Genomic DNA, 26,703 nt, shown 5'->3' on the forward strand with positions numbered 1-26,703 from the left:
AAACCCGACTGAGCTGCCCTGTGCGGGGTGATGGTGTCAGACACAGGCGCTGTTCTCACTGCTTACACACGGGTTGCTGCAGAAAAGCCCCCAGATGCTGGTAACTGCAGTGCCAGACACCCCAGCCCAGGCCCCAGCAAGGGGTGGAGGCACAAACCTGTGCAGCAAAGCTGCTTGAATCAAGTCCGTCATTGCTGCTGCAGAGTCAGCGCCCGTGGGAGGCTGAGAACAGACGGCAATGGGGGAAGCGTACCCTCTACGGGACAGATTTGTTCAAACAGCCGGGACATAGTGAAGAAAATCAACTGTTGGCTTTAATTATTGCGTACATCTTCATTTCTAGGACTAGGAAAATTTCAGCTGATAAATATACATTTCATCAGAATGCCTTTGGCTGAAATATACCATTAGCACATTCTTCAAAGTTACAACAAAAGTCTTAGAAATGTTAAAAAGGGATTTTTTTTTCCTTTACTAAAATAAAGGAGTGCACCCCCACCCCAACAAGGCGCTAGGACGGACAGATGGGAACTCTTGGCTGTGCAAAGCAGAGCATTGATTACAGTAACAGAAAGAAGTCAGGACAGGAGTGGGGAGCCTGCGGAGCACCCTGCGAGAGGGCCGGGGGGCGGCTGCAGCGGTCAGGTCAGCATGTCCCACAGGCAGCAGCAGCAGAGCGCAGTCCAGCACGCCGTCAGGCAGGCGCTCTCGCCCGTGTCGTCCCTCCGCCGCTCCTCCACGACATACACTGCGGGAACAGGAGAGCTCGGTCAGTCCGCGTGCAGCGCAGCGACACCCACAGCAGGCCAGCACGTCTGCTGCCCCGGCACAGCCACTCCGGCACAGCCACCGCCGGCACGGCCGGTGTGCCCGCTGCACCCAGCGCTCACTTGTGCTTGCCCCACTGTGCTGGGCTGGAGTTAATTTGCTTCCTAGTAGCTGGCATGGGACTTGTGCTGGAAACCACCTTGATAACACAGGGAGGGTTTAGACACACAAGAAGTCGTGGGGGGTGGGCACACTGACCCAAAGGGATGTTCCACGCATCCTCAGTATATAAAGCCAGGGGAAAAAGAAAGAAGGGGAAAACGTTCAGAGCGATGGTGCTTGTCTTCTCAAGTACCAGTTACCCGTGGAGGAGCCCTGCTTTCCTGAAGACAGCTGAACACCTGCCTGCAGATGGGAAGCGATGAATGAATCCCTTGGTTTGCTTCACTTATTAAACTCTCTTTATCTCAACCCCTGAGTTTTCTTTTACTCTCCTGATTCTCTCCCCACTCTCCCTGGGCAGGGAGGGAGCGAGCAGCTGTGTGGTGCTTCGCTGCCAGCTGGGTTAACCCAGGACACCCCTGCTTGCTGGAGAGAAGCTGGTGCGTGGGCAGGAGGGGGTGCTGAGGTGCTGTGCTGGCTGTGGCAGCCACTCGGGCCACAGTTTCCCCAGCACAGCAGCACCCCATGAGGACCCGCTGCCCGCTCCCACCCCTGCAGCCCCCTCAGACAGGGAGGGTCCTGGGGCACTTGGGGTGCTGGGAGGGAGCACGTGCAAGGAGGGTGCTGGGTCAGACAGGCCACACTCACACCTTGCTGTCACTCCTCAGCAGTGCAAGATGGGAAAACAGGCTGGGAAGACTTGTGGGCCATGTAAAGACAGGGAGATTTCTCACCAGCATGGGCAAAACAAGCTCAACTTGGGGAGAATTACAATAATTTATCACTGATTAAAATAGATTCAGATAGCGAGGAACAAAGACAAACACTAAAACAGCACCTTCCCTCCTGCCTCCTCCCTCTCCTCCGCTTTGCAGCACAGGGGGAACAGCAGCTCCTCTACTCTGCAGCAGGAGAGATGGGCTGTGTGAGTGGGGCCGGTGAGCTGTGACAGGAGAGGTGATGGGCTGTGTGACCAGGAGAGATCTCACAGGGCCTTCTGGAAAGATCCACCTGCACCACAGTCCTCCACAGGCTGCAGTGAACACTGGAGCATCTCCTCCTCCGACCTTCTACTGTTTCTCACTCTTGTCCCCTCCTCCCTCTGGCATTTTCTACCCTTTCTCAAACACTCTCTCACAGAAGCACTCCAGCTTTGCCGCCGTGCTCAGCAGCGTTCTGCGGTGACTGCTGCAGAGCCTTGCCCCTGCCGCGGGACAAGGGGGCACAGACCCAGCGAGACTCAGCAACCGTGTACGGATGGCCATGGCGAGGTGGTGCAGACAAGCCCCAGAGCAGCTGAGGTCAGAGGCAGAGCAGCGTCCCTCCTGCCCCTCGAGGCTGGACAAAGCTCCCTCTGCATTCTGGGCACGGGGCAGAGGGTGCTGCTGCAGCAGCACCAGGGAGAGCTTGCAGGCCCCAGAGAAACGGCAGGACCAGCGCTGGCTGACTGACCTGCTCGATTATAAACCGGCCGTGAGGAGAACAAGGGGGAGGCGGCTGCGGCAGAGCTGGGACGCATCCGTCACCTTCAGAGCCTCCCTCTCTCACAGCCTCCGCGGCTGAGGCCAAGGATCACAGACAGTGCCGTGTCCAGAGGACTCCAGGATCAGCAGCAGGCTGACTTGGAAAACGAGCACTTGTTGGGTCACTTCCATGTACAAACAAAAAATGCAGTTTTAGCACAGTGAAGACGACAAGAACATGTCTGCTTGGCTTGGCCTGCCGGAAGAGATCGGACATGCACCTCAGGCAGTTTCCTGGGACATCCCAGCTTCCATAGCTACAAGTACATTTGAGGTTTGTCTGTTTGCTGTCTGCTTCGACTGGCACTGCTAAGCCAGCTTGTTTGCGTTACTGGCTGTTCCCTGGGGCTGCTCCAGCCCCATCACGCACATAACTGCCTCCTCTCCTTGGAAGTCAGGGCAGGGACCACTCCTTGCTCCAGCTCCGTGTCTATCCTGCATGCCATGGGACTTCCAGCAGCCCTGCCACACAAGCACGGAGCACAGCACAAGGCCAATGACTTGTGAGCCCAGCACTCTGACCCCTCCTGCGCCCCTGCTTTGCTTTCCTTCACCGACCAGCGCTGCTGAGAGCAGCTGGACACCCTGATGTTTGATGCATTGGCCCTCCTTGGCCGAGCAGCATTCACAGAATCATGTCAGGGGTTGGAAGAGACCTGGCAAGCTCATCCAGTGCAATCCCCCCATGGAGCAGGAACACCCAGATGAGGTTACACAGGAAGGTGTCCAGGCGGGTTGGAATGTCTGCACAGAAGGAGACTCCACAACCCCCCTGGGCAGCCTGGGCCAGGCTCTGCCACCCTCACCTCGAACAAGATTCTTCTCAAATTTAAGTGGAACCTCCTGTGTTCCGGTTTGCACCCATTGTCCCTTGTCCTGTCACTGGTTGTCACCAGAAGAGCCTGGCTCCATCCTCCTGACACTGCCCCTTTCCATATTGATCCCCAGGAATGAGTCCCCCCTCAGTGTCCTCTTGTCCAGCTCCAGAGCCCCAGCTCCCTCAGCCTTTCCTCACACGGGAGATGCTCCACTCCCTTCAGCATCTTGGTGGCTGCGCTGGACTCTCTGCAGCAGTTCCCTGTCCCGCTGGAACTGAGGGGCCACAACTGGACACAAGATTCCAGGTGTGGTCTCCCCAGGGCAGAGCAGAGGGGCAGGAGAACCTCTCTGACCTACTGACCACCCCCTTCTAACCCACCCCAGGTACCACTGGCTTCCTGGCCACAAGGGCCCAGTGCTGGCTCATGTTCATTCTGCCCTGCCACAAACAGAAGTGCCCTTTGGTCTGGTTTAACACCCTGAGCTGATATGAGAAGCGAGCCCTGGAGCCATACAACACCTTTGTGCAAACCCAGGAAGGAATAGCAGCAGGGCAGGGCTGCGGAGAACAAGTTCAGCTTGCAAGGACGGAAGGAAATGCTGGTGTTTCAGGCTGGGAAAAAACCTTTGGGCTTTTTTCCCTGGTGGATCCAGAAGCTTTGGACAAGGAGCTCACTCATTGGTGCCCTTGTTTCCTTTGAAAAGGTCCTGTTATAATGAACAAAGGCAAAACACATACTAAATGCTTAAAGAATCCTGTATAATCAATGACATGCAGATGAGGCAGCTCTGGTTTCTAACCGGCTGCCAGGTGCTGTTCAAGCTGTTCTGCCTTGAAGTCACGGAGAGCTGGATGCTGCTGCCAGAGCATCGCCATGCCCAAAACCGAGGGTCACAGTGCTCTGAGACGTACAGGTCTGCGCAGCCGAAGGGGGCTGGGAGGGTGTTTAGGAAAGCACTGGCTCCTGGGGGTTTGGAAGGAGCAGCCTGACTCTGACCTCTGGAAAACACCAGCAAAAACAGATACCACACAACTTGCTCCAGAGCAAAGTCCTTGCAGCTTCGGACTGCGTGAAGCCCAAGGGAACCTGACACCCCTCCCTGCCCCAGGAAAAGCTCTGCAGCATCTGACGCTCCCAAACCTGGCAGACAGCATAAGGTTACACTGCTTTGGGGGTGTCTCATGTACCCTCCGCTGGAGCAGCTGAGATGGACTGAGACCACCTGGTCCCCTCTGCTCCAAGCAGTAAGGGACAGCACCTCACACCAGCCCCATCCGCACCCTGGCTGAGTGCGGCCGTGCGTGTATCCGCAGCCGAGGCACCATCCGGGGAACAGGTGACACTGCTGCCTTTTCCAGCAGGAGCTAAAGCCACTTTGCCTTCTGGTAGCTCAGCGCTAAGCTCCCAAGGAGCAATGTTTGAGCATCCTGAAGACAGGAGCTGTCAAATGATACACTAGCAAGTCCTCCATTGTAGCACACAAACCAGAAAAGGATTTTGCTGGCTAGCTGGCAACTTCCAAAGAAGCCAGTGAAACTGAGTCTACCTGTGTACTCTGCTGGAGAATGAGTCTGTATAACCTTCCCCACCACAAACCAAAGTTCAAATGGATGCTGCAATTTATAGTAAGCTGTCCATGACTGCAGGCATACAAGAAAAGTTTGCCTGAAGTATTTATGATTAATCCATTAGAAGTTTTAAACTACAGCCAAGTGTCGAGGACATAGCGGCAAAGCGTGTTCGAAGTGCTGTTATGAAACACTTGCTGAAATATTAAAACAGCTTTTCCAAATGTGGGGCTGCGCAGCGGAGACCAGCGCTTCCCCCGCACAGCGGCTCGGCTGCCTCTTGGCATCACCCGAAACCCACGGCGAGTTCCAGAAAGGTCTGCCCCGAACCGGCCGACGCAGGCACAACCACCCACCGGCAGCTCCGGGCACGACTGGGACAGAAGAAGGGACGGCAGCCACATCAAAGCCCTTCTGGAACTCCCCATGGGTTTCGGGGTGTGCCTTTCTGTTAGAAACAGCGCTGGAAAGAGACCACATCCCTTCGCTCTCTTCTGCTGGAAGTCATTTAAACCAGCAGCACACGGTGGCACAAGTGCCTTTCTGCAGAAACCCTCCGCAAAAGAGCCGTGTTATTCCTTGTGCAGGGGTTACAGTACTTTACCAAACCCATTCGCCTTTCAACTTAATGGAAAACCCCAAATAAGACCTTCTGAAATCCAGGTCTGAGAAGCCGCTGCCTTCCACTGCAGAGCTCCTGTCCCAGAGACAGTAGAGCAGATCTCATGGGATCTGCTGCGGTTTGGGAGGAAATACAGTCGCCACTGAAGTTCTCAGACTTCGTGGGCATCTGGGCAACAGTAAACAAAACCCAACCACCTCTCTCTTACAGCTTGAGTTTAATGACCACTTTCTGCAAAGATTCATCAACACTTCAGAAGTCGTAGCTCTGTTGCTGTCACCAAATGGCCAGAGAAACTTAACACACCCACAAGCATTAATGCTAAAAAGCTTTTCTCATCAACCAGTTGCGTGCAGGGCCTATAAAGCAGAGGGTAAGAGCAGAACAGGTGAAGGTTGGTCAACTGCACTCCTACAGCTACCAAAGGGTCAAAAGCGGTTCAAAGGAAGGCAGATAAACGATTCCCAGCCCACCCTACACCCATCCTCTCATTCTGGACACTGTGCAAGTGATCATCAGATTCAAAGCACTGACACAAACGCAGTGACAGAAGCACTCAAGGAAATCAAGAGTGTGCGGTAGCATCTTTATTTACTCTTCTCAGCCTATGCATTAGCGCTACGTTAAAAGCAGAGGATCCCCTGTAAACAGCACAGTGTGAGACAGCGTATCACTGATCCAAGCCTCCCAGCACCTTCCCAGCCCGCTTCAGCCAGCAGCGTTCCACTAGCAGAGATCAGGTTTTCTACTGGAATAGCTTTGCCAACAAAACCCCGACCCAAAATCTGCCAATTAAAGGACATGCTGGTTTCATAGGCTTCTTCTCACAAGTCTGAATGCCTCCACGCTAAACCCACCCAATTTGCTGCAGAGGAGGCTTCATTAGCTGCTTTGTGCCCCTCTTCTGCCCAAGGTCAGGCGCTCCCAAGGTCCCCATGGCACGCCAGGGTCCTTGCCCATTAGCACTTTGGGACTGGTGGCCCAATGGGAGAAACAAGGACGATTTCTCTCAGGGGCACTAGACAGAGCTCAGTTTTAGGCTCAAGCTTTGGTGCTTCCATTGTTTTTTGTCAAACAGGATGGGAGAGGGTGAAAGCTGAGAAGGACCTCTCGCCTTCTAACCAACCTTAAAAGAGCGTAGATCACAATGAATCACGCTTGCCCCAAAAACGGTAGCACTCCCTGTAATCACACAGTACCAGCCTGTACAATCCAGTGCACATAACTCCCACTTTGTTTTTAGAACAAATACTACAATACCTTGTTATTTTATGTACCGTCTGCTTTATCTTAAGCATACACATTTTGTTTCTTCTCATGCTTAATTAACATGTTAATCATTAGCTCCAGGAGGGAAAGGCATGAGCAGTACTTTTCCCCCAGATTGGTAGAAAATAAAATTGTGACCTTAGACTGCAGTGCTCCTTATCACAGTGCTTTCCTGGGTTTACAAGCATTGCAGAACTTGGATGGTATCTGAATGGCTGTTTGCCACAGTAACAACTGTTGAGAGCAGAAGTATGTGTTAATACCACAGTCTTGTGTGGAAGGAAGCACACAGCAGAGAAGGAACCAAAAAGTCTTTTCCAACATGTAAATAAAGTGGTTTATCACGAGCCACTTCTGCACCAAGAGTTTTGTTTCTACCTGTCCAGTCAGCACGCAAGAAGTCTTGCTTAAAGCCGCACAACGCCATTTTAATAATAAATTCTTAGGACATTAAGTGCTGCCTGCAGCAGATTGCTAAGCCAAGCCCATCTGTGCGTCTGGTTCTACCTTCAACACATCCTTATTCCAGTCATTTGAAAGTCTTTCCATTCAGGATGGAGACCAGAAAAGGGAAAGTCAGCACAAGGGCACTAGTGGCAGCCAAGGGACACAGAGGCGACAGCAATTAGAAATCAAGTATTTCCGAGCCACTCTTCGGGCTGTGCACACCCAGCCCTGACCTCCCAGCTCTGTGTCCTGCAGGAAATCCCAAGCGGGCAGCAAGTGCAGCAGAAGACACTGCAGGATCAGGGACCATAGGGCCCAACTAAACCTTTCATACCTCCCCCCTTGCCCGAAGACCTCCAGGGCAGAGTCTGGGCACAGATGAGGTCAAGTTCCCTTGGCAAGAAAGGCATTTACTCATTTTCTCTCCTCTCTGGGGATATTTGCTCATGCTTAACAGCTTCACGTCTGTCACGTCACATTCCGCAGCCCCTTCCTGCTCAGAAGCTTTCACTGTACGCACAGTCTCCACCGACACCACATTCAGATTTCAGGAAATACCTCAGCACACTCCTGAAACAGATATCAGAGCCAGATGAAAATGCAACAGCTTTCTTCCAAGCGAAAAAAAACATTCCAAAGCTGCAAAATGCCCAGAGCAAACTTCACAGCTCCTAGCTCCAAGCACCAACAACTCTACTGCCACAGCCAAGCGAGCAAAAACCAAGTATCAAGGCAGCAAGTATGGGTGGTTTCACCTCCAAATCCCCTCTGCCAGCCAGCCCAGAGCTCAGCCTGGGCTCAAGCAGAAGCGACTGATCTACAAGTCCCCACTGTGGTGTCAGACCTGCCCACTTCCATGCCTGTGAGACTACAGCCAGCAGGTTAGGAACATTCCTGCCTTTCAGTTCCCGCAAGTCTGAGAAGCTCTTACGTTCACCCTAGAGAGCTGTTTCAGATTTCAGGGAGCTGAACAGGCAGCACATTTCGGGGAAATGACCGTGCAGGTGTGCCAAGTGAGCGCTTTCCAAACCCAATGCTGCACCGGCCACAAGGGTAAAGTTGCTCCCTTCTCACACACTGCACATGTGCCATGCACAGGTTATGTCTGATCATCAACCCTGCAGAAAAAATCATTGCACTTGAGCTCAGGGCTGGGAAAGAGGTGAGTTTCTTCGCCCAAGCACACAGGGATAGGATTCATAGATCTTTAAGATAATGGAAGTAATTCTAATCAGCATTTAAGGAGAATAGATGTGCCAGGAAGGATTCAACATCTCTAAAAAGCAGGGCTGCAGTCACTCCTTATAGCAGAAAAGCATTCCTTATGTAGTAAGTCTTGAGTCTCAGCAGGACGTCAGCAGGCATCGGCCAGCTCTCCAAAGCACTATAAACCCCATCACACAGGTTAGAAAGTGTACGTTGCATAAGAAACCTGTTTCCCAACAGCTCAAAAGTGGAGCAATTCAGCACTTCAGACTCCTCAGCTTTCTTCTAGACTGCAACACATGCAGAGACATCTCCCAGAGCTACAGAATGTGAGGTCTTCCTGTAACTTTTTTTAATCAGTGAAATCTTAATTTCCTGTTCAAGCAAGGAGGCATTTTCCACCACCTCAACTCCAGGGCTAAGAACGAGATGTTCCTCAGCTTGAGTCAGTGTTTTCACTGAAAATCAGCATCAGTCCTAGATTTAAACAAGACCTGGCTCGGATGGATTTACACAGCACAAGCTCAGGTTTACAAGGGTCTTTTGCAGGAGAGTGTTCTGGGTGACAGACAGTAGGGACAAAGTCCAGTTTTAAAGCAAAGGGAACGTGTCAAAGTCACTCACAGGGTAGCAAGACTCTCCTTGAGCAGTTGCTGCAGGTACCACAATCTGCGCAGGACTTGCAGTGCTGGAAAAAGGCTTCACACAATTCGCTTCTCCCCCAGGCTGGGTGCCTAGCCAATAAGGGCTGCTCAGAACAGCAGCCTCATTTAATTCCATCCACAACGGAGCCAACCTGAGCCTCCTTCGGTCAGTTTGTCTGAAGCACCATTTTCAAATACAGCACCTGAATTTGAAAGCCCTTTTTTTTTGCATCAGGCAAAGATTCTCAGATGATCTTCTCCTCGGAGGTGAAAAGCAGTACCAGTGAGGTCAGAGCTGAGCTGCAGGACAGCACTGTTTGCCAGCAACAGAGGGAGGTATGATACAGCAATCTTGGGGGAGAGAGAACACCAGGCTTTAATGCACACTAGAGGATGAGAAGCAGGTAAGAAACAACTGCCAAGTGAGGTTTTTCTTGGCAGGACACCAGCTGTGTGGAATTGCAAGTCCTGAAGGTACAGTAACAGTTAAACTAAATGCTCTGGAAAGGGTCAATATACAGAAAGAACTCCTGCTGGAGTTGCTACATGCTGCCCTTCAAGACAACTTCTGCTGGGGAAGGCTCAGCTCGATGTGGTTTGAGAAGCGAAGGGGTAACAACTGAAAGGCACCAGAGGGCTGAACCAGAGTGACTGGGCTCCCCTCCTTTCCACACTGAAACCTGTAAAGACGAAAAATCCAGCTCTCTGGCAGCAGGCAGGGATGGTGTCCAGGTGACCTGTTTATTCTTGCAGCTGGGTAAACATTAGGAGGCAGGTAGCATCACTGTGACTATTACCCTTATCACAGCTGGCTTTGCTACAAGTAATCAACTCCAGAAGTAAGATTTCCACCCCGTGCATACAATAGGTCAAATGCAATACTGAGCTTTGTTTGCCTTGTTGGAAGGAAGGCTGCTGACAGGGCCTGGCTCCCTATGGCACGGCACAGGACAGCCTCATCCATTACACTGTTATATATCAACGGCGGAGGGGGGGGAGGGAGAAATGAAGCTGGGTAAACTACTAACACCAGCTAGCGCTTTCAAAATTACTATGTCACTTTGCACTTTGGCTCATTCCTCTTCTTTATAAAGCACACGTTGTCAACAGCATTGCATTTCACCTCTAATTTACATAGACAAGGAAGTACCTGCTGACCAGTCAGCAGATGCAGTGGTTTCTTTATATCAGTTGATACTGAATTATTCCAGGATGACAACACCGGTGGGGAAATGAGATATTTTCTGGATTGTGATACTTTCTTCCTCCTAAGGAAGCCCCTGCAGTTCAAGAAGGTCCCAGCTTTGTTCTGGTGCAGGCAAGTTCCCTCTAGTTACCCAAAGCATTGAGTGATGCCAAACAGCAGATCTACAGTTTTCCAGGAACTCACATCTGGACAGACTTCACATGGACAGACACAAAGCCCTCGATTTATACAGAAGGGAAGATGCAGACAGAAATCAGCACAAGACAGTTCACAGCGCTAGGAAGCTGAATCAGATACCCTCAAGGATAACATCTCTCAGGCTCAGCAAATAAATTATCATCTTTGCAGGTAAAGGTCAGGTTGTTACTTCTAATGAACAACAGCCAAGGCAGTTATTAGCCCTCGCAAGATGCAAAAAGCATCGTTTCCTTGGAGATCTTGCTACTGGTGGCCTGTGCAAGCCCCAAACTCAGTTATCAAAAAACCAAAATCATCGCCACTAAGTCTTAACTCATAAACCACACACTTATTTGTGCAATTCAGACCATCATCACGGCTAATGCAGCTTCCTTTTTAATACAGACAGCGAGCCATATGAGGAATTTCTTTCTCCAAGGGCCAACTGGACAGGCTATGTCCATTACGACTCCATACGGGCCACAAATTGTTAGATTAACAAACATCATCACCATTAAACGCTCCTTCGCCATCAGATTTTGACAGCTCAACAGTTATTATTTCCATCTGTGTGATCCACTCAAGACCAAAACATGATGCATAATTACTTGCACACATTACCACAGAGGCTATAATCTGCAACAGGAGAGCCCACTTTGCAGTTTGCCTACACGCTAAAGTGACTTAAAGCACAACATTTAAAGTATAGCAAATTCCCTGGTTTTCGATGCAGACACACATTTGTTCCAAAGTACTAATGGAGCACCTTAATTTGTTAGATTATGCAAAGTCATCCAGGAGAGCAAAACATCCCCTCTGAATGCATGCACAGAGCATCTCTTCCCAGATAACTGCTTGGAAACACCACAAGAACTGACAAGCCAGCTTAAATCATGCCAGACCAGCTAAGCAGGCTGTAATGACTTGATTAAATCTAGACTTCAATTTTTTATATCAGAGGTTCAACCACACTAACAGATATATAGCATCGGTATAACAGATTTTTTAAATATTAGCTTTTATAGGGACATCTGTTCTATATTAGACAGGGCTGGAGGTGATCATTAAACAACACCTCATTGAACACTCTTCTCAGGCTTCTGTTAAGGTGTCACAGGGCAAAAATCAGGTTCCAGTTTGACAGACCGGCCAAAAAGGAGCAAGGGGCAAAAAGGATGTTTAACAGAGGGAGAATCAAGAAAAGGGAAAAGCTTTTGCAGACCAACACAAAGTTATAACCCTGACTTCACTTTACATGCATCAAATGAAGGTTTTTGCCCCTTACATCCACTTCAGCAAAAGCAATGCAAAGTGGAGGCCCCCAAGGTGTGTCCAGAAAGCGCACATGGCGAAAGGCAGTTCAAAGACAGGACTTACCTGAAGATCTTTAGTTTGCAGGTTAGGGCGCTGCTTCTGCCAAACTGCAGCTGGGTCAGCTCAGGTTTAACAACAAAACCATGCCGTTTGAAGCATAAGCCTGGGCTCTCAGTGAAAGACACGCTCAAACACTTGGCTACTCATCCTCTCCCATTTCCCAGCCTGTTCCTTTGTGCTCGTGCACAAGTGTGCGAGCAGAGACCTGCCCTGAGCAGAGGACATTCAGTGTCACCGGCTCCCTGATCCAGTCTGACACGAGATCCTTTAGGCCTCCAAGGCAGCAGATGTGGCTCAAAGCCAGACTGCCCAAAGCAGCAGACCCACTCTCCTCTCAGCTTCTCCTGACACATCCCTTTCTGTGGCTATAGCAGCAAAGTGACACTTGCACTAACCAAAGACGTTCTACATGGGAGACTAGACAATTTTTTCCCCCCTAGTACTGCAAAATGTCTGTTAGCCACCCCAACTATGTGCGTTTCCCAGAGAAAACCCTGATTACAGGTCCGAGCCCCTGTGGTGGTAGCAGTGGGAAGCATCACCACGCTGCTGCCGCCTTCTCCAAGGCAGACCCTTGAGGTTTTCACTCTTTCACAGAGAAAGCTGAACTCACAACTTGCACTTGTTCAGGTTCTTATCCACACACACTAATTATTCACTGCTTATATTTGGGTCCTCTGCCCAGATCCACACCACAATATTCCTGACATCTTACATCAGCTGTAAATCCAGGGATGCTTTTATATACGCTGGTCCAGTAGCCCACCATTCTAGTAAAGAATACTGGAAAAAAAAACAGTTCCTGAAAATGCCGTCTCCACAGTTCAGCCTGTCCACCCCTCACTCACATCTCCTTTGGATTTACCACAGTGAAAAACTCTTGCTGGGAACTTTGCAATTTCCAGCTTCCCAAAAAATGAGGGCTTTGGGAAGACCATTGTCATAGCATGTTGCTGAGGCAGAATAACAACGAGGCAGAAGAGCACAGCAGGCAGTTATCTCAACATACAGCAAATGCACACAGACCTCAGTTCTGAGCAGGCCCCAGGCACAAGTGCACCTTGTCCCAAGCCATGGCAACAACAGTATGTGGAAAATGAGCTTGCTGATAAGGGCCAAAGAGAGCTTCGCATGGGGGCAAAGGCCTTGGGGGAACTGTCTGAGTCATGACAATTTTTCAAGTGATGTGAGCATTGATACCCACTTTATCAGCTGCTCTTTACAGTGGTGATACCTGAAGTGCTAATGCCTTGCACATCTGTAAAGCATTAGGTTTTGGTTTGAGCTACATGTTAGTCTCATTTCCTTCCACCCCAGGTTAGCCTGTCTGTGACCAGGCCACACAGACCCAACACATGCAAACCCTGAGCTTCCTTCCTGCAAGCAGCTACCACCTAAAGCATAGTGGCCAGGCAGCTCCTCTACAGAAGCGCTCCCCACACTCCCTCCTGCAGAGCAGCCCCTTTGGCAGCTCAAGCCACATCCTCCACTACCCCAAGGAACAGCTGTAGGTACTTAAGACTCTTCTCAAGAGTTTGTGATGTTCACTGCAACAGATGAAGAGAGGTGATGATGGTTTCTGGATGAATATCTTTATCAGTGAAGAAGCCTGAAAGAAGGTATGTGAGATGGCATGACAGCATGCTGATGGTGAGGGGGCAAGTACACCCCCATGCTGTACAAGCAGAGATTTTTCCAATCAAAGCCTGTGAAACATTGACAAGAATAAACTTGGTCTCTAGGCACATGTCCTTACCAGCAAGACAAAGAGTTAAAAAACCCCAAGCTAAATCCTCCTCTTTCCAATGGGGAAGACAGGGACCACACCCAACCCTGCCCAAACCCCAGAGCTGTTGAGGTTGGAAAGGGACCTCTGGAGATCATCTAGGCAAACCCCCCTGCTCAAGCAGGGTCAGGTAGAGCAGGCTGCTGAGGACCACTGTCCAGGCATGTTCTGAGCATCTCCACAGACGGAGACTCCACAACCTTTCTGGGTAACCTGTGCCAGCGTTTGGTCACCCTCACAGCAGAAAAGTGTCTTCTCGTGTTCAAAAGGAACACCCTGCATTTCAGTTTGTGCTCATTGCCTCTTGTCCTGTGACACTACTGTGACCGGACACTACCGAGAAGAGTCCAGCTCCCTCTTCTCCATTCCCTCCCATCAGGTCTTTATACACATAGATAGGCCCCCTGAGCATTCTCTTCTCCAGGCTGAAGAGTCCCACCTCTCTCAGCTTCTCATATAAAGATGCTCTGGTCCCTTAATTATCTTCTCAGCCCTCATCTGACAATCTGAGCCTGCACCATGCACTGCAGCAAGCCACATGAGAGCTATGGGTGCCAGAGTAAACCGGCACACCATATTGAGGGGATGCAGGACAGATGGACCAGCTGGCTGCCAAGCTGAGTCCTCCTTGCCTTCCCCAGAAATCTGTGTTTTCCCACAGAACGATAACAGCTGCAAACAAAAGCCCAGGGATTATTCCAATGGCACTACTAGATCACTTGGACAGATATTGATGGGCTCAAGAAAACTGAAGCACATTAATTGGTAGGAACTGTACACTTGGATATTACAAGCTTTAACTGTGCAACCTTCAGTTGGAATTTATTAACCAAACAACAGACAGAATAAGAGTTGTGGCAAATCTAAAGCCAGCAAAAAGCTTGTATAACAACCTCAGTGCAGGATTCCCTTGAGGAATCAGCATTAAGGATGTTCAGCAGTATCTTCAAACAGCCAGCGAACTGCTAGAGATACAACGGCAAAATAAAGCAGGAAAACAGTCTATAAATAGCATCGCCACTTCAAACAAGTCTCCACCTCCCACAGTCCCACTAGGGCCAGACACCAGTAACCACGTTACTTCAAGGTAATCATGCGATTTGCAAGTCAGAAAGGGTCACGTTTCCGTTGCACCGTGGCTGCTAGGCATACCTGTGTTTTTAGGCCCATCTGCATACACTGGTCCTGGAGGCGGAGGTGCATTTTGCCATCCATACTGGGGATAACCTTGATAACCCGGCTGGCCTGGCGGTGGCGGGTACGGCCCGGCGGGTCCGGGCGGATAGCCGGGGTACGGGCCGGGAGCACCGCCCGGCTGCTGGGCATAGGGCGGGTAAGGGGCGGTTGGGCCTGGGCCGGGGTACGGTGGAGGATTTTCGTAGTTCATGTGGGATGCAGAATCTGTCCTGCAGAAGGAAAACAAAGAGAAGAATTGGTTTGCTTTTGTCTGCTTCATCCACGACCACGTGATTCCCATTTCAGACTGCTCTTGGGAGGACCCTGCATTAAGCATGAGAAATAGACCTCGAATACCTGAGTTTATTTTTAACCCTATCACAGGGACAGGGACTAAGCTGAAGCGATTTCTTTTGAGCAACTTGCCGCTTTCCAGTCATGCATCAGCTACTCACCCCAAGACATTTAACAGTCTTGGAACTGTAAAGCAAAATCCTCTACTTTCACTCATGATTAAATTGCTTTTTAGAGATATTTAGAAGTGATTACTTTGTGTTTCTGTCAATACTAAAAAAGAAAAACATGTAGAAATGCAAGACTGTTCCAGACATGTTTGATAGCCTTGACAGGAAAAAAGGCAAATGCAAATGTCCATTACACTTCTGCTGTTAGAAGCATCTAGACCAGCACTCTGGAGCAAGACAGTATATGAATAATTTGCTAATGACACTGTACTCCAGCACATGGCATATTCTTCCAGTAATATGCAACTGAATCATTTAGCAGCCACAAGCAATCAGGACCTTGGGCTTAGTCTCATTCAAAAAGCAACATTAAAGACACCTCACAGAGCTGATGTTCATGAACCCTATATAATGTATTACTCATGGCACAGCCATCAAAAGACAAGACTGCCACAACAACACAACTTTAATTAACCTTTAAGAAGCATGACTTAGTAAACCATTTCTTACACTAGGTTTCTGAAGCGTCTCCCTGTTTGAGAAGTGTCAACGCCATGTGTTCAGGAGCCATCCCAACTGAAATAGGTGTACTCTGCTACCTCTTACCACCACAGGGTGCAGAAGGGTGACCATTTCCTCTTTGCTGCACACCTCCTCCCACATGCCACTGGCTTCAGGGAGAAATACCAGGAGCATAATTTGCCCCCAGTGAAGCTTGCTGCTGCCAGCAAAGAGCAAGAGAGGCTGATGAGCAGGAACCTCCTCAGATGGTGTTAGGGTGAGCAGCCAGGCTTGACTGGCCTGGATGCTCAGTACTGTGCACATTTTGAGTCCAGAGGAGAGGATTAGCACATCCCGACTGGGCTCTGGTGTGACGCAGATTAAAGAATTGCACCTTTGTAACACTACAGCAAGCCCAGAGCAGTCATCTGCCAGGCAGAAGCCAAGTGAGCCAAGCCCCTGGGACTATGTTTAGCTGCTGCAGTCCCTGATAGAGTTGAAGTGAGCTTTGTTTGTTTACAGCTTGCTATTTCATCACCTCAGAGAGTGCTGACTGTCCCTCCCCAAGGAAGGGGACTGTCTGTCCCTAGGCTCTCTGCTTACTTACCCAACAGTCCTGCCCAAACGTCGCTAGCACAATGCTCGCTGCTGTCCGGGCACCACGGGGCTCTCCCCACGCGCAGAACTGTCTCACTCTCGCACTAACAGCCTGACTGATCACACACCAAGCCCAGGAGGGCACTGCCAACCTGAAATGGCTCCAAGGGGACAGGGCTGATGTCCCTCTCACGATGACATCAAGAAGCCCTTCAGCCTTGGCAGGCTGTCTCTTCCCAGGCCTCGCCAGCCTGCAGTTGTCATTCACCCGAATTCATTTTAATGCTCCTCTTGCTGTGCAAGCCAGGCACAGCTCCAGTTAACTGTTAAGGCAGTGCTGTTACCTTTCAAACAATATTTCTTAATGTCTTTGACAAGAACTTTTAACTGTTTAACAAATGCCAGGGATTAGAGGAATTTTTTTTTCCCATTGCCAGGCCAGGCAGACCACTTAACTGCTCATTTTAAAATGGACAAGCACAACACACATTTAACTTGAGGCTCTTTAACCACCCTTCTGCATTGCAATTCCTCTACCAAATCTGCAGCAAGGAATTTCTCCCTCCAGAGAGCCTGTGAAAGGCAGGCAGCAAGCCCTAGAACTCACTTCAATGCAACAAACTAGAGAATTAGGACATAATGGGTCACTAATGTTCATCTAACCCAGAAAATCATCCCGAAATAGCAGCCAAAAGCAAGTTCCCAGGAAAGAACAGGGCCAGAGTAAGTGCATGCGTACCTACACACCATAGCAGGTGTCAGGGTAACCATTTGGTGCCCAAACCAGACAGGGCCCAGGCAACCAGCAGACTCCCCTGAGCTTCATGTGTTTGCTCAGCCTTCTCAAGCTGGTGCACAGCAGTAGCACCCGCTCCCACACAATCACAGTATCACAGAACCACAGGATGTCAAGGATTGGAAGGGCCCTGGAAAGCTCATCCAGTGCAATCCCCCCATGGAGCAGGAACACCCAGATGAGGTTACACAGGAAGGTGTCCAGGCGGGTTGGAATGTCTGCACAGAAGGAGACTCCACAACCCCCTGGGCAGCCTGGGCCAGGCTCTGACACCCTCACTGGGAACAAGTTTCTTCTCAAATTTAAGTGGAACCTCCTGTGTTCCAGTTTGAACCCATTGCCCCTTGTTCTGTCACTGGTTGTCACGAGAAGAGCCTGGCTCCATCCTCCTGACACTCCCCCTTTATATATCTGTAAACATTAATGAAGTCATCCCTCAGTCTCCTCTTGTCCAGCTCCAGAGCCCCAGCTCCCTCAGCCTTTCCTCACACAGGAGATGCTCCACTCCCTTCAGCATCTTCATGGCTCTGTGCTGCACTCTCTCCAGCAGTTAAGCACGAAGGATCCCCAGCTCTGCTGTGGCCTTGTGGAACACCGGCCCCTGACCCAGCTGGGTGTGCCGGGACACCCAGGGCCCATCCTCCGTCATCAGGGCTGGCCATTTGCTCCCTTCCCTGTTCCCTTTGGTTCCCTGCCCACTGTTCCGACACTGCCTGGTTTCTGTACAAGCGCTCAGCATGGGCCAAAAGCCCTGGGAGAGCTGGTACAATGGCCACTGGAACCACATACATAGAAAACAATCTCTGCAGAAGGTCTGAGATGGGTATCAGCTGTGAAGGCTGTACCTGGTCAAGCTGAAAGAGTGTGCAATGTGAGAGTCTGGCTAAAACCAGCAGCTGTTGGGGATGAGTAAAGAAAACTGCACATTAGCAGCTCTGCAGAAAAGTCTGAGAAACTGGACACAAGTTAAAAATCCAAGCCTGGCAATGGCTTGAGCAAATAGGGAAATGCTGGTATAGAGAACAAGAGAGAAACACCAGTGCTCTTCGATTAATAACTCCACGTTAGCCATGTCAAAACAGTTTTTGAAGTAGAGGCAGGTTTGGAGTGGAGCCAGTAACTGAACTTCTAACTGCTAATGCAAGGAGAAAACTGCAGAGAGACTACTAAAAGCTACGACAGGTGCCTCAACAGAGACCTCAGAAGAACAACAGAACAGCAAAAAAGATGAAGAATGAGATTAAGAAGGGTATATTTAACCAGGGAAAAGCTTTTTTTTTTCCCCTCAAAGTTGAGGGTAAAGTAACAAAACTGACATTAGGCATGAAGGAGAGCAGCCAGCAAGAACAGCTTCAGCAGCAACTGTATCGAAGATTTATCTGTGATGAATGAGAAAACTCCTGAGGAATTTAGCAAAGCATTCAGCAAACCCACAAGGCGGTTGTGGAAATCAGGTGCTCCAGAGGTCCTAGGTTCAACTTCTGTCCACTCCCCCCCAGCTCTGCCTCAGCTGTGAAGGTCAGCCTTCTTGCAATGGTCTCTGTCCCCACTCACATTCTCAGGAAGAATTTTTCCTTGTCTCCCCGCTTCCACACTCCCCTACTTGCCCTTTTTGAACTGTGTGACAATATTTAGATTTTCCTCATTCTCATACATGATTTTGCACGCTCTCTAGCCCTATTTACTCACCTGGGTATCTGTTTGCAAGACAGAGCCTTGAATCATTAAGCAGATACTTTTCAGATACATACTTGAGCTCCTAGTCAAACATATTATCAAGATTTGCTGTGGGTTCTCACCTCAACCAGTAATTCCATGTGAGCTGCAACCAAGACCAACTCCTATGAGTTTGCATCAAGGCTCATGTCTGTGGGTTTCACAATGAGACAAAGCTCAGAGACAAAGCTCCAAACAAAGAATCAGAGAATTTTAGGGATTTAAAGGGACCAGAAGCCAATGCATCAGTAAAGCCCTTTGTTCTTCACAGCACTGCAGGTCCAGAAGAGCCAGTACAGCACTGCACAGTCTTACCTGATATGAAATTTCATTTAGCACTAAATCCAGCAAACAAAGAGATTTACTTGATTGCCACTAAGCATTTGCCCTATCTGTTGCTGGTTAACAACAGAGAAATTACTAGTCCACCTGAAGAGAATCAAAAAACATGTTTCTGTTCCTTCCTCTCCGTCCCATTAGTACTTTTGCTAAGAGGTAAGTTAGTTAATATATCATTAAGCTATCTTTGAACTCCTGTTCAACACTGCTGAGCAAACATCATTTCAACTACCACAGCAAGGGGTTTTATTCTTAAACAAGCAGCTTATCATACCCCAAAAGGCTGAAATGTCTCCCTGAAAGTCGGCAAAAAAATAAATCACTGAAGTATGAGTACACACACAATATATCACACAGAGCATACATATGACCCTATATGTGTGAATATATAGACACATACAGATATATCAATATATAGGAATCACAATCCTATACGAGAATGTAAGTTCCTTACATCGGTAGCCTGTCTTTGACTAAGGCTTAGAAAAAGGTCCAAGTACATAACTGTCATGCTTTGTATACACAATCTATATAGACTTATGATGCTTCATATACACTATATATAGAGAGTTTTTAAAACCTGTATATTTTGGCAACCACCACACTTCAGAGAAACCAATTTTATTATTAAGCTCTGAAAATACCTACTTCTTCCTGATTGCTTTAAACTTACTGCCCCTAGCAGATCAGCATACCAGTGCAGCTGTTACAGAGCTAGCGCTCACTGCTCCTGACTCTCCTCTTCCAGCACACTCATTAATTTACTATCTTTTTTTTCTCCAGGCCTCTCCCCTGAGCTCAGAAGTCTCTGCTTCTACAAAGCTTGTCCTGTTCCTCAGTCATTCTTGCCACCCATTGCTGTGCCTTTAGTTTTACTCTTTGTCTGAGAGGGAGCGAGCAGGCGTCATGTCCTTGCCCACTCAAATCTCATAATTCAACATCTGCCACCTATTTACCCCTTTTTACAGACCAGCATATGGTGGATTATGGATCAAGCAAGAGCTACATTTAGCCCATCTATGTTTAAGAATCAATGGGAAGGATTATTTTTCCCCTAATCAAGGAAAACAGAAATTGGTAGCCTCATTTAGGTATCTGACCATTATCTCACTTTGCAAGAGCAGCCCTGCAGCTCAGCATGAGGGCCTGAACAGGTAGGACATTTGGCCAGAAGATAACATGATGCAGGAAAACAACCAAAAATCAAGAAAAGAAGGAAGAGCATGATGGAAGGAAAGCTCTTCTGTTAGCACAAGGGGTTCCCAAACAAGAAGCCTTCACAGTCTGCTAAGAAGACCCAGTTTTACCCTTTTCTCTCCTCCAAAAAGCCACTTACAAGGCTGGGGCTCCCAAGCATCTCTTCTGAAGTCAGCATAATTCTGGCCTTCAAAGTGACTGAATACCAGTATGAATCCACTCCACCTGTTGGTACTGATGACACCTTGTTATCTTGGCAAAATTGAAAAAGTCTACCTAGGAGAACCATCTGCATTTTCACACAGTAGGTGTTCACAGCTGCTAATCCACCTGCAAAGAAATACCAGTCCCTACAGACAGCTGCCTGCAAGTAAGATTCTTCAAATGCAATCTCCTATGCAAATGATTGAACTAAATAACAAGTTGTGTATTTGGAGGGAGATGACAATCTAGTCTGGGTACTGAAATAGGGTTAAACACCCTCTGTTGCATAGGGAACAATGTAAGAAATAGCCCTCTGAAAATAAATAGAGGATAATAACCTCCTCCCCCCAGAAAAACCCAACTAGCAGATTTCAGGAATTTAAAGGCAATAAGCTGTTTGTTTTCAGGATAGCTACTGCACCTCACATGCTGCTGTAGTCAGGAGGAATCACATTTTGGTTACGTCAGATACTGATTCAGCTGACCTTTGCACAGATGAAGATGGACGGCATGGTGAGAGGCACAGATCCTGAGAAGGGCAGCCAGGGCACCCTGATGTAACCCACCCCTTTCAATGCCTGCAGCACTACAAAGCAGTTTTCCAATACAGAACTCTAATGGAAAGTACATTTAACATCAACAAACCAGCCCCTGGCAACCAGCCTAGAATTTAAATTACATTTCAAATGAACAGTATCCCAATGAAAAAAAGCACAAGTGGCTTTTAAATGGCACCGGTTCTGTGTCTCCCTCTTACCAGCTTCTTTGCAAGCTCCATTTAGTGATTGCATGAAAGGTAGATTAAGGATAAATGTTAAGAGATGCCTCTCTTGCTCGGTTCACTTCCAGGAACAGCCTGGTTTACCCACCCACTTCACCAGGCAGCAACACCAGCCTGGAGTAACAGCTGGAAGAGAACTGCACAAGAGCTGCACCCACCTATTCTGACAAAAGCAGCCCAAAACTGTTCTACTTCCCAACATTCCAAGTCTAGGCAGAAGTGAAAAGCTATTAAAGAAAAGGCTAGAAAATGCTGCTTTGTTCACACCCATTTCCTTAATGTCTTTGAGGCTTTGGGATACTCCAGCGTCATTAGGAAGATGTGCACTTCCTTACCTTCACTCAAGTGGCTTCCAGGCATTTCCTGCACAAAAAACCTCGGCTGCTGTTCCCAGCAGCTGAAGCCACCACATCATGCAGCTCTGCAGGGCAAACAGCAGTGGTTTGGATGACCAAGCACGTGGCCTTCCCAGTTCCCTAAGCCAACTGCTGCCTCCTCCCAGCACCCTCCAAGCCCTTTAGAGGCCTAAAGTCTGCCCATCAAGTGCAAACAGAGAGCACACTCAATGTGTGAGGCGACACTTGTGTCCCTAAAACTGTCCAGCCTCTCCAGTCTCATCATCTGCCCTGCCTTCTTGGATTGATACGCCTGTTTCCAGGTGATTTTGGTTTCAAAAACCTGCATATTGATCAGCTCTAAAGGGCCTGTAGTGGTGTTCACAGTATTTGCCGCAGACACTGCATCCTTTGTAGAGCTTTGCAGTCACAGGATCTGTCCTTGCTGCTCCATTTCCAGAGGACTCTCTAACAACGCAGCCTCATGCCCACACAGGTTTAAATGTCAAGAGTTTCCTTCTGCAGACAGGCTTCAATGTCTTGCAAACTGTCATGAGCATACAAAACCTCTTGAGAAATACTACTCGTAACTTATTGCCTAGTTTTCCTGCTTGCAATATGCTGTCCACTTACATGTTCCGCATGGCAGAATTAAAGTATGAAGCTGAAATAGCTGCCTGTGTAGTTCCTACGATAAAGGTGTTGGTGAGAAAAAAATAAAATCCAGTGCTCTGCTACTGTTATTACGTGAACTGCAGTCTTATGGGGAAAAACGTTCCAATTTTTCAGACATCTGACTCAAAGTTTTAAGAAAAATATGATTTAACACCAGGGCCTCACATTTACAATGCCAGTACAGCCCCTCTAGTGTTGTAAGCCAAGGCAATCACTGCTGACACACCAGCTGAGACTCTGCCCAGTTACAGAAAATGTGGAAAAATGTACAAAAAACAAAGCCCTTTACACAGAAATCACTGCAGATATGGGCACTAACACCACGGTTTCAGATTTTGAATGCTTTTGCATGCACTGCTGTCATTCAAGTCTTTGCATAATGTGCTATGTTACATACTTCCATAAATACATAAATATATTTTGTTCTTAAAGGGTTGTATTAAGACAGTTTTAGGTGCATCAAATACCAAAACAAAAATCAATTATAAAATCTGATTGTCAAGTTAAACTAGACCCTGCAAATAATGAAGAAAGAAGCTTTGTTGGTCCAGCTGGGAAGAATATGTGAAACAAAGAGTATGACTGGCAAAAAAATTAATAAGCACAGTTAATACATCCATATATGTTATTCAGATGGTGTTCTGGCAGCATCCCAGCAATGAAACAGCAGAAGCCTTTCATGATAACCTCCCAGTTCTGATACACTGACGGATTTAGTGGAAGATACTACCCAGACTGCATTATGATCTTCTACCATCGCAGGCAGGAACGACACTGAAGGGCAAACATACAGCTTCTAAGACACAGTAAAGTCAGCGTACACAGACAGAAATACATTCATTTTCTACAGCTAAGATCCCATGACGCTTTCGTGACAGGCTGGAAAATGGACTACGAGAATTTTTTTTTTCCCTCTCATGTTTTCTCACTTCTTCTACTTTTCTGCATCCTACACACAGTTGTAACAGGCTGTTTTACTTTGCATATGCAAGAATCTTTCAATGGCTCCTTGTCATGGGGCAAAAGCAAGTACCTCTGACAGCAGTTGTCAAGAAAGCCTTACCCTGTCAGAGCCTGACGAGAAGCTGTGACAGTTCAGGGCACTGCCCTCAATTGCTCATGAGAGCGAATAAAGCCACAACAATGCAGTATAATGCTAATGTAGAAATATATCTTTCTGATCTGCAAGTGGAAGGAACAGCAGCTTTTGTTTAGCAGTGGCGGTGCCTGGTGTAAGGAATACAATAGACCAGACACTTTTAAGTAGGTGCATTCCTCGAAGCCCCCTGCAACCCGAAGCACAGCGCCACCTCCTCTCCAAGAAAGCAGTGTAGTGGCATCATTAACGCACACGCGTGAGCCCACATAACCAGGTCCCAGCTCCCTAGGACACAGCACGGGCCTGCCCCGCAGCATGGGAAAGCCAAGGACTTCATCCCTAAGTCTGGAGAAAGGCGACCTCTCCCACCCAGGGCAAGCAGCCTCCATGGCTCCCAGGAAGCAGCCGGCAGGACGCCAGAATCAGCAATACCATCCGCTTGAATGACTCGGGCTTCTTGCTCTCTTCCCCTATTCCCAAAAATGACAGAGTGCTATTTTCTACTCATTGAGCCATATGGTTTCAGTTCAGAAACAGGAAGTTGAGAAAGACAATGCACAACCGAGAGAGTAGAAAACATCAATATTGAAGGCAGGCATTTGAGCCCTGCTCATTCAAGTCTTCAGCTCTCACTACAAGTTTTCACGGCCCTCTGCTAAGCTTACGGCCACGCCACAGAGAGATCATGAACAGGTAACAGGAGAAATGCAGACTTGTTTGTTGAAAATCCAGAGTTACACAAGCTTGCTCTGCCCTCCTAGAGTAACATATTAATCTGATCATGCACAGAACTACCCTGAAAACAGGTAGTTCCTCTGTTTACCAGAAACATAACCCTCTAGGTAATTCTCCACCATCCCACTGCAACGCTATGAGCAGGAACATCACTGTTTATGCTTACAGGAACTACTCTGCTTTTCTGAGCAGCAAGCCACTGCCAATTTTAAATATCACACGGACCTGGAAGGACACATAGCAGCAAAACACCGGAGCCCTTTTCTCTAACTGACACTGGGATACCACCTCACAAGGTCTGATCAGCCCACATCAGAGCCCCCCACTCATGTTGGAGCCACTTGTTTACAGGACATTCTCTTCTCCTCTTAATTCTCTGCAGTGAAGACAGCCGCCAGCCTCTGCAGATTATCAGTTACTGCTCTCAGACCATTAGGGGAATGACAAATCAGTATTTTAACAAAGATGGCCTTTATAGCACATGAACAAGGGGCAGAGAGTAACAGACTTAGTGTTGAATAAGTTTCAGTATTTGGTAAAAACACTGTTCTGTGTAGTACATAAGATTATTATCCAACATGCACACTAACTCCTGACTGTCCCCAAAAAGCACTGAAATACAATCACTAAGAGGTATCATGTCTCAGCGTCTTCTGCCTCCTCCTCAGTCTGATACAGCAATAGCATTCTTATCACCCAATGTTTCTAGTAAGAGTCAGTCTTTTTATTAAAGCAATTGATGCAGTTGAAAGAAAAACACCTATTTTCTGGCATAGTAGCACTTCCCACACCTTGCAGCTCATTACTGTATTTACCATAGCACAAAGGAGGGGGCAATTGCTCCATACAGTCATTTTAACTCACTCACTACTTTACTGAGACTTAACCTATTTAGACAATCAGGTTGAACCCTCTGCTCACACAGGTCTTGTAGCAAAGGTAAAATCATCAAAAGCAAAAAGCACATTTTTTTTCCCCTTTCCTTTCAGATAGAGCTAAACACGAATCTGAGATGACTAGGACAGATCTTGGCACTGCACTGGGCAGTCTCCCCGCTATCGGAAGGGGCTGTCAGATCTGTGTGGCAAAGGACAGGAGGTGAGTACTCCCCTTTCTTTATTCTCCGATTTCACCATGACATTTAATTATCCAAATGAGGTCTCCAACAGCTTTAGGAACAGGAAGTACAAATGCAGGACAACCATAATGGCTTTTAAACACACAATGTAGCATTATTATTATTTTTACTCAGAGAGTACTAGCATGCCTCTTGCTCTAGACTAAATAAGTGTATTAGTATTAACCGTGCCCATGTGCTCTGAGCACAGATGCCTTCCTCTTCTCCCCCCATGTTGCATAAACAACCGCAGCCAAGCAGCCCTGCTCTCCCCAGTGCACAGGGCAGGGCTGTAAGACCCCACAGCACCCCACTCCCTGCCACAAAAGCCTGAAAGACTTGAAAGCAACTTTTCAAAAAACAACACATCATTAGAGCTGGCAGCCAGGGGCAGATACCCCCAGGTCGGCAGCACCACGGCCCAGGTTCGCCTGGGGGCTTCACTGACCCTCCCGCTCCAGAACAGCGTCCACCTGACCCGACCCCTCGGGGACCCCACAGCTTGGCCCAGAGGTGGGACGGGTCCCTCGCTTCACCCCGAGATGTCTCCTCCTCATCCTCCTCGGGGCAGCAACCCTGACCGGCACATTCCCCTCACGGCTCCCCCAGCACACGCTGCGGCACCGGCTGCTCCCGGCCCCCCCCGCTCCCACAGCCCCCCACGCACACCTGTGGGGGGTCCCGGCCCCATACCCCCTCACAGTGCTCCCACAGCCCATCACAGCCCATCATTCACACCCGTGGGGGCTCCCGGCCCCACACTCCGCTCTTACAGCCCCAAACCCCATCACACACACACCCGTGGGGGCTCCCAGCCCCACACCGCGCTCCCACAGCCCCACACCCCATCACACACACACCCGTGGGGGCTCCCAGCCCCACACCGCGCTCCCACAGCCCCTCACACACAGCCGTGGGGGCTCCCAGCCCCGCACCCCTCCCGCGCCCCTCTCGGCCCCGCCGCGGTACCTCAGACACCGCCCGTCTCCCGCCGCCGGCAGCACCTGCTGCGCACTCGGCGGCGGACGGTGACGTCACAGGGGGGCGGAGCTGCCGCCCCTCGCCGAGCGGCGCTGAGGGGACAGCGCGTCACAAGCCCCGGGCCCGCATCCCGCCCGGGGGGCGTGGCCAGGCGGGAGCCTCTGGGCAGCGCCCCGCAGCGGCCCGCCCGCGAACCCGCCCGCCCGGCCGCTGGCAACGGGAGCGGCCGCGGGGGCGTGAGGGGAAAACGGACCGTGTGGGACACGGGGCTCCCGTCCCCTGCCCGTCCCTGCCCGCGGGAAGCGGGGACTTCCCGAAAGGGGAATTACAAAAGTGCAGTTGAGTAAGAACAGAAGAAGGGAAGAGGAAGCAAAGCGGCCGCACAGGGATGGGGTCAGGGTGGGAACGAGGGGGCT

The 26,703-nt window shown here is 49.2% G+C and overlaps 1 protein-coding gene across 1 annotated transcript; it reads right to left on the reverse strand.

Annotated features, from left to right (window-relative positions):
- Positions 1–181: 181 nt before the first annotated feature.
- CYSTM1 (cysteine rich transmembrane module containing 1) lies at positions 182–26,322 on the reverse strand. Its single transcript, XM_080353559.1, has 3 exons — positions 26,276–26,322; positions 14,727–14,980; positions 182–748 (listed from the first exon to the last, which is right to left on the reverse strand). Exons 2-3 carry the CDS (start codon positions 14,959–14,961, stop codon positions 642–644), a joined length of 342 nt encoding a protein of 113 aa, XP_080209685.1. The 5' UTR covers positions 14,962–14,980; positions 26,276–26,322; the 3' UTR covers positions 182–641.
- Positions 26,323–26,703: the final 381 nt, after the last annotated feature.

Source organism: Nesoenas mayeri, assembly GCF_963082525.1.
Source record: "Nesoenas mayeri genome assembly, chromosome: 14".
Lineage (NCBI taxonomy): Eukaryota > Metazoa > Chordata > Aves > Columbiformes > Columbidae > Nesoenas > Nesoenas mayeri.